General features: G+C 32.8%; 1 protein-coding gene across 4 annotated transcripts in view; it reads right to left on the bottom strand.

Annotated features, from left to right (window-relative positions):
- The window catches only part of sm (heterogeneous nuclear ribonucleoprotein L), a 407,921-nt gene that overhangs the window by 118,319 nt on the left and 276,930 nt on the right, over positions 1-12,672 (bottom strand). For all 4 annotated transcript variants that reach the window (XM_088186952.1, XM_088186954.1, XM_088186953.1 and 1 more), the window contains exon 3: positions 8,861-8,946. In XM_088186952.1, the coding sequence (XP_088043078.1) occupies positions 8,861-8,946 (86 nt within the window). The remainder of the gene's footprint in view (positions 1-8,860; positions 8,947-12,672) is intronic.

Genomic DNA, 12,672 nt, shown 5'->3' with positions numbered 1-12,672 from the left:
GATCAATGAATGATCTATTATATGTTACATACTAAAAAAAACGATAAATATAAAAAGGTATATTTTTTTATTGTTTATTTAAGAAATAAAGGGTATTAACTAATATAGATTTTTTCTTGGAACGCAAACCTTAATTTTGTATGAACTGCAAACCTCGTATAACACGGATTTGTATAACACGACGTTTTTGTGGAACCGTATGATCGTGTTATACGAAGCCTGGGTGTATTGATTTAATGCATAGATAATATTTCGCATATCCTAAATATAGCACAATGTAATGCAGGGACCACTCGGCCAGATAGAAAGCATTTATTGGAAATACGCGTTAAAAGCGCAATAAACAAAGATGCTGTTATGCCGATAAGTGCATCTGAACGTGACGATTCCGAGGAATAAGCACATTCAAATGCTCAACAACAGCCATTCAGTGCCTATTGAAAAATAAAATAATAATATTACATTGACATAGCGGACATTTTGTGATATGTGCTACCCGAAACACAAGTGCAAAATCTCCACTTGTTAACGCAATGAATTACATAGGAAAGACGACAAAAATAATCAAATCCCAAATCATCGCATTTAGCGCACGCATCAAGAAGAAGCAAAGAAACCTCCTCCATCTCAAACAAGCATATATAAGTTATTCATATTCATTGAAAATTCAAGGCGAAAATTTTATATATTATTTAATATTTGATTAATAATATGCGGCAATTAACCTATTTAAAATCTAGCGATGATCACTTTAAAAATTACATAAATAAATATAAAAGCGATCGTTTCCGCTAACGTGCGCGTAACATGGTAGAATATAAGCTGTGCTTGCAGCGTGTTTAAAATAGCTTATGTTGAAAACACATTCAGTGTTTTCATCTAGATATATAAAAGCATTTAAATTGAAAATTCTTGAAATGCCTAGTATATAATTTTTTAAATAAAATGTAGAAAGTACAGGCGGCCCTCGACTTTCGAACGTTCGACTATCGCACAGTTCGCTATTTCGCACGTTTAAAAAAAAAACATTTTTTTAATTTCATTTTTTTTTTTAAAAAGTTTATAAACATAAGTGAGAAACGGAAAAACTTCAGTGTTGATCCGAACAAAAAGAAATCAAGGACTCATAAACTTCATACAATTCGAGACAAAGATGGAAATTATTAGACGTTCTGATAGCGGTGAATCTTTTGCTTCAATCGGACGTTCGTATGATACAAACAGGTCTATGATTTGTTCAATTTTGCAAAATAAAAATATAATTAAGGAATACGTTCAAAATTTTTGAAATTAAAGATATTTGCACAATCTTTAAAGATATGTTTCCAAAAAACACGGCCAAAAAAACATGAAATGGAAAAATCTTTGTCATCATGGATCGATGACCAACATCAAAAAGATGTCCCTCTGAGTATTTCAATTATTCAATCAAAAGCTCTTAGTTTGCACAAAGATTGGAAGGATAGATTAAAAAAAGATTTTAACACGGTTTTTCAAGCAAGTAACGGTTGGTTTTACAGTTTTAAAATGAGGTATTCTTTTCATAATATTAAATTTACTGGAAAATCGGCTGATGCGTGCGGATAAAGATGCTGCAAAAGAATTTATTTCCTAATTATCCAAAATTATTGAAGATGGAGAATATTCCTCTAGCCAAATATTTAATGTAGATAAGACAGTTTTATTTTAGAAAACTCTTTAACAATGAAAAATATTAATGAAGCCTTCAAGCATCTTAATAAATTTTTAAATATTATGGTAAATTGTGATCCCAATGAAGAACGCATATCTCAAGTGCGTAGGGCGATCAATAAAAACATAGCATGTTATAAAATACTATATGAAGAAAATAAAAAGAATAGTGGAAAACAGTTAACTTTTGATAACTTTTCAAATGAAGCACCCGCAAACCCCACTTAAATATATCTTAAATGCCTCTTAAACATCTTATATTTACTTGATAAATAAATATTTTAAAATACACACAATTTCATTTTTATTTTTACTTCCCTCTACTTTCGAACATTAAACATTCGCACACATTTTCAGAAACCAATTATGTGCGAAATTTGAGGGCCGCCTGTATCCAAATCCGCGATCAGTAATAGTGATACTGGGGTTACATCAAATAAAAGGCTTATATAATATCGCGAATGATGTCATTGATGAAGAGAAAGAACAGAGGATCTAGATTGGATCCTTGAAGTACTCCAGAATAAGCAAAATACTCATCATAATAAATTATGTGACAGTTTATATTATTTTTCAATATCGCTGACAGCCAGAACTATTTTTGACTTATTAGCATGAGAGCCTAATTTAGATGCACCATAGAAACAAGTATTTGTACCTAATTACCAATAGAATGTGATCACTCTTAGTACATGCGCCATAGTTTGAAAGCTCTACCGTTCAATTTAGAGAAAATCAAACATAATGAAACAAGAATTTGAGAAGCGACCCCGTTCAATACACAATATGCATCAACATTTAACCACAAGTATAAATAAACATTCCCGAAAAGCGAATTTTTCAAACGTCACATTGATTGATCGCGTTGATTACGGATAACCAAAGTTAAATTGGTCGAATCTGTTAAATTCTAAACTGACACGCATTCCGATGATAAATTTAAATCCGCCCGAGTCAACTCGCGTAGCTAGTGTATATAGAGAGGCGTTACGCAGATTATGTTCGGTCGGACAACAATGTATCAAAATCCTACCCAAGAGAAGATCTTGAGCCGTTTAGTCTCAGGCGGGGCCGACACAGCCGGACTTTTTTGGGCTTAAATAAAAATGCGATCCAGAAAAGCGGCGAAGGGAAATGCGACGGCCATAAATCGGGAAAAGGCTAAATCTACCGTAAAGAGCGACAAAACCGCCGCCTTTGAGCTGACTTAAAACGCGTATGTGCGCCACTACAATCTTCGTAATCCTTCAACGGCCGGCTCTCGGGGGGTAAATGAGCTGAAACGTCGCCAGATGGATTTTTGAGGCGGGGTAGATTTGTCAGTGATAAAGGGAAACGGAGAGACTCAACAACCTCGAGATTGTTTAGTAATAGTGCTTTTCAAAATTATTTAAACATATTTAGGATGGTATAATAAAAATGAATCTATTCTGAACATGTACATGACAAATGATTAGAATTTATGGTCCCTCACAGATATGTTTTGATAGATCATATAAATATTCATCACCTTTCAAGATTTTCTTGCATAACGTGGCGTAAATATGATAAATGAACATTCTTTAAAACAATAATTAAAATTTGATTTGTATGATCTATATCTAAACAATAATGACAAAAAATATTTTATACGCATCACATAATTTATGACGAAGCTGTTTTTAAGGCATGGAAAGATTGAATCAAAGTTGATGGTAAAAATCTGTATATGCCATATTTTCAAGATCAATTTGCATATTTCAAGCAACTTGTTATACTCCCAACACCGCTAAGAAAAAATATTTAAATTTCGAACTTCTTTCACAATATCTTTATAATTTAATTTTAATTATGCGTCAAACTTCCGTCCGAGCCTCAAATTAAACACTCGCCAAAAAAAAATGAAATCCTCACATCCATCCGACCGATCACCAAAAGCATCCGGAAAATCCCACCGGATATTACAAACCAGATGTTTTTTTCCTTCACAATACCCGGAGTGGTACGCGCGATTTACATATCTTTACATAACAAAATCTCTGTCGAATCTTCCGGAAAACGTGTACAATTATTGCCACCTAGAATAACACACACAGAACGGATATTATAAACCGACCGTTGAATAATTTCGCCGCGAAAGATTAATTAATACCGAAAGCACCACACACTCGCGGCTTTGACTGCGAAACTTTATAAGCGAATAAAGAGCGACACGTGTGTTGTGCTAAAAGGAAAAGTTTAAAACAAAGCCGTCTTATACATGCGTACATAGATAGGCGCGTGAAGAATACAACACCTACGAAAATTAAATCAAGCTTTCCCATTCATAATTTATTCGCATACAAAATGTATCTAAAATTCAACTAGAGTTATGAAATTAGCTACATAAAATAACATTTCAAGTGTTCCGCTGAATTCACAGATGCATTCAGGTAGTGAGATAATGATACGAAATTTTCAATTAACGCTCCAAAAAAATTATTTGACAATTTAAGTTTTATGACCGACTCTATGAATTGCAATTAGCAAACACGTTTTCACTTCCTTGAACATTTTCCAATCAAAGGCTAAAGAATGATTATATTATTCTTTGAAAATGATTTCTTCGCCAGAAAAATAAAGCGAAAGTCGATATTTGTATGTAAATGCATATAAAGCATACGATGAGATATTTTATTTCTTTGCCCAATATTAGTGAAAATAATAAAATATGAACATTTAATACATTGGTAGCAAAATAAATAGTAAAGTGCTCTAAATTCACACTTGCATTCAGGTAGCGAGACAAGGGACAGAGATTTTCGATAAGCCCTTCGAAAAACTTGTTTTACAATAAAGTTTTATGACCGGCTCTAGGAATTACGATTAGCAAACAAACACGTTTTCACTTTCTCGAACATTTTCCAATCAAAGACTGAAGAATGATTATATTATTCTTTGGAAAGGACTCCTTTGCCAGAAAAATAAAAAAAAGTCGATGTTTTTATGTAAATGCATATAAAGCATACGATAATATGTTTAATTTTTTTTGCAAAATATGAGCATTTAATGCATTAGTAGCAAAATAAATAAAAAAAGTGCTCTAAATTCACAATTGCATTCAGGTAGCGAAACAAGGGACAGAGATTTTCGATAAGCACTTCGAAAAACTTGTTTTACAATTAAGTTTTATGACCGACTCTAGGAATTACGATTAGCAAACACGTTTTGACTTCCTCGAACATTTGCCAATCAAAGACTAAATAATGATAATATTATTCTTTAATAAGGATTCCTTCGTTAAAAAAACTGCAACAAAAGTCCATGTTTTTATTTAAATGCATATAAAGCATACGAATATTTTTTGAATTGCAAAATATCAATGAATTAATTAATATGAGCATTAAATATAATAATCAAATTTATAATCATATCTTATACAGGAAAATTTAATACATAATTGACCATTCTTAGTAATCCTGAAATAAATGTCACTTTTTAAATTCAAGTTTTAGTAATCAATTGTGCTTGCTAGTTGAAATCTAAGTACGTATTTTATTATATCTGTGTTGATGCATATCTGGACTTCATATTCTGATATTTAAAAAAATTTAGGACCCAAAATTTACAATGGCAAATTTTTTACCAAGTGAACAATTTATACAAAATTGCATGTTACATGAATTACCGAAAAAAATGCCAATTACGGCCACTAAAAACTTTTGTTAAGTGGTAGTTGATTCATTAGATATCCGTAAATGTCTAAGATGGTGTAAAACAATTCTATGAAATTGTAAAATTACGATATCAAGAGTAATATTGAATGTGGGAGACCAGTAAAGATATCAGTAATGATGTCCTGACTGCAGAAATGGAAACAAATCATACTTAAACTATCAATCAGTTGGCCGGGTAACTAAGCCAATCTGATTCAACAGTGGCTAACCCATGTGACGAAATTGACTATCGATAAAATCAAGGAACTTGGCTTGTATGTTTTATCTCATCCGCCTTATTTTACAGACCTTGCTCCAATACGGAAAAAATTTAAAATGCAGACGATATGTAAAAGGGGCAATTGTAATATTCTGCATCAGTTTCCAATATTTTACGCCAATGGAATTACAAAAATGATCCGAGAGCTAGAAGAAGGTTATATCTTTAGAAAGAAGTTTAAATAAAAATAAAAATTTAAAGTGATTTTTTTGATTCATTAAAAAAGGACACTTATTTTATGATTATCAAATATTCTAATTAATATCTACAATATAATTTACATGCATAAATATTTAACCAAATTGTTTTAAATAAAATCAGTAAAAATTTCAAAAAATTTGGATCAATTTTTTATTTCTCAAAAAATAAAAAACATCACATACCGAACCTAAAATTTTCTATTTGTTTAAATTACAGGTCAAGCATATCGAAACTCACATATAAAATACATGTCAACGCTTTAGTCTGATGTTGATTATTTTGCATAAAACCAACGTCTGTCGTGCTACAACATTATATTTACAATATTAGTGTATACAAACATGTTCAAAGATGCGCGCTCGTTAGATGGATGTATCCCTAGGGTGAAATTATCATATATTTTACCGCAGTGTCACATTGTGATTAGTAGTACATTCGGGATGGTAATTAACCACTGCACATTATTGCAACGTCAGACTATAATCCGAATACATCGCTCGATAGCGTGATGTTTTAATAATTAATAACGTATTTGAGGCAGCGTATCGGAATTAGATCAATCATACTATTGTTTGGTTTAATAATGTGACAGCGAATCGTGAACTATTTCAAATTTGAAACAACGTAAACCTATCGCGGAATTTGTGCCATTGTAACTTCAACAATGTAAAGGATAACATCCATATTTGGATCAGTTTAAAAGCAGTTAAATATATAGGACAACATATTTAAAGTTCGAAAGTGTTATTTTATGCCACAGATTAATAATAATATATTAATACTATTTTTAAACATATAAAAGAAAAATATTTCATAACAAATAGTTTTTAAAAAACAGGTAAATATATGTGGTAGTCTCTAATTACCATCAATACTCTCCATAAATAGCCATTAATAATATAATGTAAATATTTGTACATGTATTTTTTCTGTGCAGGATGCATTGGCATAAAGCTGTTGTGCCGTGCTCATGTATATATAAATAAATAAATAAACTGGTCTATAAAAAACAGTAATAGCCTCGCATCGAATAAACTTTGTTTAAATTATTATTTGAAATCATTGGACGGTTGCCCAGCATGAAGTTTTGCGAGCAATCAAAAGGGTTGTTTAGAGGTAGAACTAAAAATGAATGCGATTAGCAATCGATCTGTCTCATCTGCTATTCATCCAAGCTTACTAAAAAAACAGTGATAAAATATGTGACACTATAACAGCAGCTACTTATCACCAATAGAATCATTGACGACGACAAGGAAGACTCTCAAATCTATTCCACCACTCGATACTGACATTTTTATGTACACATTTTAGATAAATGATATATTTTGCACTAGTCACACCACTCGGCACCAAATCCAAAAATATGTATTTCATAATTAATAATGTAAAGATGTTTATACATGCTTTTACACACACACACACAATTTATGGTTAGATTAGCTTTTAGTTGATTTTTCAATGCGTACGACGCGAGATATTCAATATTTGCGATAGCAGAGTAAATACTGTTCAAATCGATATTATTGATGAGCAGGATATGCAAATAGCTGTCGGCGTATCAGAATATGTACATACACATATCACAGAAGGAAAGCGACAAAGATATGTCATTACTGCGTCATAAGAACAATAAATATGAGGTGGGTTATTTAAAGCAGTCAATAAAAAAAATATGAGTAACGATCCTCGTCAATAAGGAAATAAATAACACAGTTATGTCAGATACATGACGATTTTCAGCACCTAATATTTTAATGTTAAATTTAAACATGTACAGCTTTGTGAGGTTTCAATCACCGGCACAATTTGTTAAGATTTAAATCGTCATTATAACAGTAATAAATAAGCGGAAAAATCGGGAGTTTCGAAAGCTAGGCTTCACACCGTTATTTACACAGTAGTAGAGAGTGCGAAGTATTGCTTGAACCACATAATATAACGTTTATCTCGAATGTCAATCAGGCATAAGTACCGCAGAAAAACTACTCTTTGCTTGGAAAGGATGTGCGCTAGACAATACGTTCTACCATGCAAATAATTTATTTATTTAGTTATATATAGTTACATATATAATATATAACATAAAAATTAATAAAAAATTACTTAATATTATAATTTATTTTTTAATGCACGAATGTGTTTTTTTTTATCTTGTACCCACAGTGTATCGTTTTACGGCGTAAACACATTTCGTGGGTGTGACCAAAAAGTAGTGCAATTAGCCCGTAAACGTCCTTATATGCGATTCGACAGAGCTGTCTCATATCAACATTGTAAAAAATGTGACACTTGGACACGAGACATATCGCACCGACAATAAAACAACTCGACACTCCTGCTAAGATTTTCGACTTCTAAGACCCCGCCGCATAAAAGCGTTACATAAATTTATCTATATATGTTTATAAAATAAACTATTACTAGATTTTCCGGCGTCTACTTTGACTGCAAAGTCAGAACCCTTCGGCCTTAAAACCCAAAAGTATTTTAAGTAATATGATAATAAAAATATTACGTGAGGCACGTGTGAGTGATGAGAATGTGCAGAAATGGGTCTTTGAAATAAACAAAATAAAAGGCATAAAATTGTCATAAAATATTCGTGAACTTGATCGCTTCAAAAACTCCGTAAAATATATTACTACTCGGTACCCTTGATATTGACACAGTATATTATATTAAACATCTGTTTTAATAACGAGGCGCGTATAAATCATCAGTTGGATCTCTTCAGACGGTCAGTCAGCCGGTTTTTATTACCCGACGTTTTGACAGTGTAAATAAACACAGCAAGCATCCGACGAGCGACAAGCTATTATATATGCCATAGTAGCAATACATATTCCTTTGTGCGCGAATTTCCATTCGAAGAAGAGAGAAGATAAAAATCCGGAAAATGGAGTGCGAGAAAAGACTTCCCGGTGTGGGGGCTCCTAACCTCCTAACAAAACACTTACTGTGAGACTTGTTCAAATTTCTATTCATCACGTTATTTCTATGTAAAGGATATTCAACCATCGCTTGGACGCCGTTCTTCTTGAATACAACTATGCGCTGGACTTGACCGTGCGGCGAGCTGATCATGTGTATGACGTCCTGAAACAATACAAAAATAGACAAGTTAATAAACTTTCAGCTGATATTAAAAAAATATATTCTACGCCAATAAAAATTGAGTTTGATTGATGTCCCCTACGACACAATCTCTAATTTCATTTTTACGTAAAATTATAACACACGTGAAACGCGACGGAAACTGTAAACACAATTATTTTCTTCGATGAAAATTCATCGCGAGCGACGTAAATTACTAACAACACAAACGCAGGTATAAATATAGCGCGAGGGGAGAATATAACGTAAACAAATCGATAGCATAATACATTCATATTCTTATCGAGGTAAACATTTCAAACGGTTCGATAGCATGCCTAATCTGAATTACGCTACGATTGATATTATAACGACAAATTAACATTATGTAAATTCAGAATGTTTATTGTCATGTTTTCTTGATTGGTTTAATCAATTCAATGCCATTTAAGAATGCAGCTTAATAGCTTTAACCGATTTACTTTAATGAATGTTATAATACTTGATCAGTTCATTAAAAGCAGTTTACTGCTGATTGTTGTTTTGAATGAGAACAATTTAAACGGTCCGCATAAAAATATTCATGTTTAGTCAGCTCTTTAGAGGTAACCGAGAACGGGAGGCAAAGTGCGGGTAATTCAGTCGACATGGACAGCTTCGAGCGCTTCCAAGCATTGTCGGCATTATTTCCAAGTCAAAGGGACCGAAGTCAGAGCTGCTTTTTCGAGCGCAAGCAGTGAGATACTTCCCCTTTCGCTCTCTCGCGTGTTAAGTGACGAGAGTGAGAGAGATAATGATATGGTGTTTCGCAAACTGAGATAGAACAAGTAACTCGGATCAATTTCAGTACGCGCTTATGCGTCCTATGGTTAGCACGCACGTCGAGCGCTGCATCGAGGTCACTTGGTCAAGTTATAATACCACACGCTTATCGGGGACTTCAACAGATTCTTACTGAATATTTTAGGGCACCAAAATTTTTGATAGTATATTATATATGTTAGAACATATATCGTTATTATATTTTTTTTCATATAAAATTAAATATTTGAAAAATAATTAGCGGTACTTGATTTTGTTAAAAAAAATCGTTTCGAATATCCTTATGTATTTTTCTAGATCGGTTTATATAAATGTCACACCATAATTCTTATTTAGAATCGATGGCGACAAATTCTAGGATAGTCACAGATGTAGTGTTCGTAATCTGAAGTATCATTTTTATGCCTTATGGCATTTTGCAAAAGCCGACAAAAATTTTGCGTAAATTGAATATTTACGACCGAAAAGTTTTCACTGATATTGTATTGGTGAGTGCCCACACAAACTTTTATAATTATCAGTAGCGTAATTGGAATAATATGACAATTTAAAAATTGCGATTATTTGGCACATTTTTCGATCGCGCGAAAATATGCCGGCTGTACGTGACATAAGCCGCCGTCCGGACGGCATATGAAATTTGCGACAGTGTGGTCGCTTACTCAAAGTCGTAGGACTCGACCGACTTCAGTTGTAACTTTGGTTCGGACAACTTCCAGAGAGTGTAGTGAAGGCATTAAATTTTTTCTGCCGGAAAAGTTGAGCCGCCACTTATGGTCAGCAAGTAAAACAATAATAATCAGAAAATAATATCATATTAGGTAGATTAGTTATTTCTATTGCTAGTTAAATACATTTGCAGCAACATAAGTAATAAAAAGGCAAATCGAAAGGAAGATTAAATACAATTTTGGCAAACCGTAAAATTTAGCCGTTCAAACCAAAACCTAACCATGACAAATTAACCAATATATTCGATTAGATGATTTTAATATGCAAATCAATTTTATAATCCTGCTGACGAAATAATAACTATTTTGAATATGCATAAATATTAGGCTGACTAAAGATGTTTCCTCAAGCAGACACTCGAATAGACCCCACCTGGCAGACGAGCCCCCACCGACAGACGCAAAGATACGACCTGAGACTCCCGAACACGATCATTGCAGCAAGAGGAACTGCTTTCAGACACTCGCTGCTGGTATCTACAAGACTTTCGATGACATCCCATGGACATCATCCCTGCGCCAGCTTCTCCACCACCGCTAGGAGAAAACAACAACATCGCAACATCTGTCGGTACCTCACTATCGTGCGGTGCAATGTGAGTGATTAAAGCCACTCTTAGATATTTTGGTTATCAATTATACCAGGTATGCAATCACATATTTATAATCATTGTAAAATGTCGTCTATTAGATAACATCCAAGAAACTACACATTGCGAGTCGTCACTCGGAACGGAGCGATCTAGGTGAATTGTTTTTGCTGCAATAATGGTTTTAATTTATTTTGATGTAATTAAGCTTCTTCAGATAAATAACCGACTGCATCACAATCATTGTCACGCGATCGTCGTACAAGTTAGTAATCCTAAATATCAATAGATAAAAAATACATTTTATTAGCATTTATACGGTTTGATCGACATTAACCTCAATCTTCATACATAGTAAGTTCACATTAAAAACGTACATAGGTACGTTTTAAACGTTCAGTCAAATCTAACGTATATGTGCATTAAATCGGAAGCAATGATAATGTTTATCTATTATAAAAAGAAAAACTCACTTTTCGGCCTCGGAGTCCGTCGCCGGGAATTCAAACTTTAAATATTTTATTATGAAGATTGTTTTATGATTGTTTATTTAGTTTAATCAGTGTATTCATCTAATCCTCAACACATTATGTATATATTTAATTATCATAGTTTTAACACACCTAGTTAATTTGCAATCCGATTATTTATATTCAGTCAAATCGAACAACGCACATGACGAACAAATGAAAATTATTGTCGCATAGCAAAATTTTATTTATAAATAATAATTATTTGAATCTGTTGTCACGTTGATGTCGTCCATCTTGTTTTATATTTGAATGCTTGTTTTTCATTGGTCGAAACAACCGAATGCATAACCGGCGGTTCGAATATTAATCAGAGCAAATTCAATTTTTATTTTTATTATTATAATTAAACATATTTCCTTTGTTTTTTCATTTAAGGTTATGCGCGTTCGGAAGCGGAAGTTATATACAAGATATATTGTAATAAAACTCTAACTAGATTCCACCCCGATTCTCACTGGTTACAAAGTCATCACCCCCTAGGGTTCTCAATCCTTAATTTAATTTAAATAAATAAAATCTATTTTTATCTAATAGGGTACATAGTTTGTAAAAATAACTAGTAGATTGTATAGTTTGTAAAAAGTAGCTAAATAAATTAATAAAATAAAATAAATAATAATGAAAGTAGAATTCTGCACACGCTGTCAGATCAGGGGTGTCAAACCTGAAGCATGTATATTATATATTTACAACCACTTCTTATCATCCATAGTTTATAAACGGTAATGTTAGTTTTCGGTTGATTTATCAAAGGATAAAATTATATAAATAAATAATTGCCTAATTACTTTCAGCGTCATACATAATTTACATCATTTATCTTTCCTCTCCAAGTCTATCAGCCGTATCGAGGAACCGCGTCTAAAATAAACAAAGCGCGAATTCACTTACACCGCGACACACAAAATTGATAATATTACCGCCTCAAAGTAAACACGCTCATGCCAAAAGATTCGCTACACTTGCTAAGCCAAACAACACGTGCGATGTCGCTCATGGGATGCGATCGAAGTGTAATCGATTATGGACCGAGTGAAACCAGAGCTCTACTAA

The sequence above is a fragment of the Plectrocnemia conspersa genome, unplaced genomic scaffold (assembly GCF_051122295.1).
Source record: "Plectrocnemia conspersa isolate PC_06_02 unplaced genomic scaffold, ASM5112229v1 ptg000005l, whole genome shotgun sequence".
Taxonomy (NCBI): Eukaryota; Metazoa; Arthropoda; class Insecta; order Trichoptera; family Polycentropodidae; genus Plectrocnemia; species Plectrocnemia conspersa.
The sequence above is the reverse complement of the archived record's forward strand: the minus strand, read 5'-3'. Positions and strand labels throughout refer to the sequence as shown.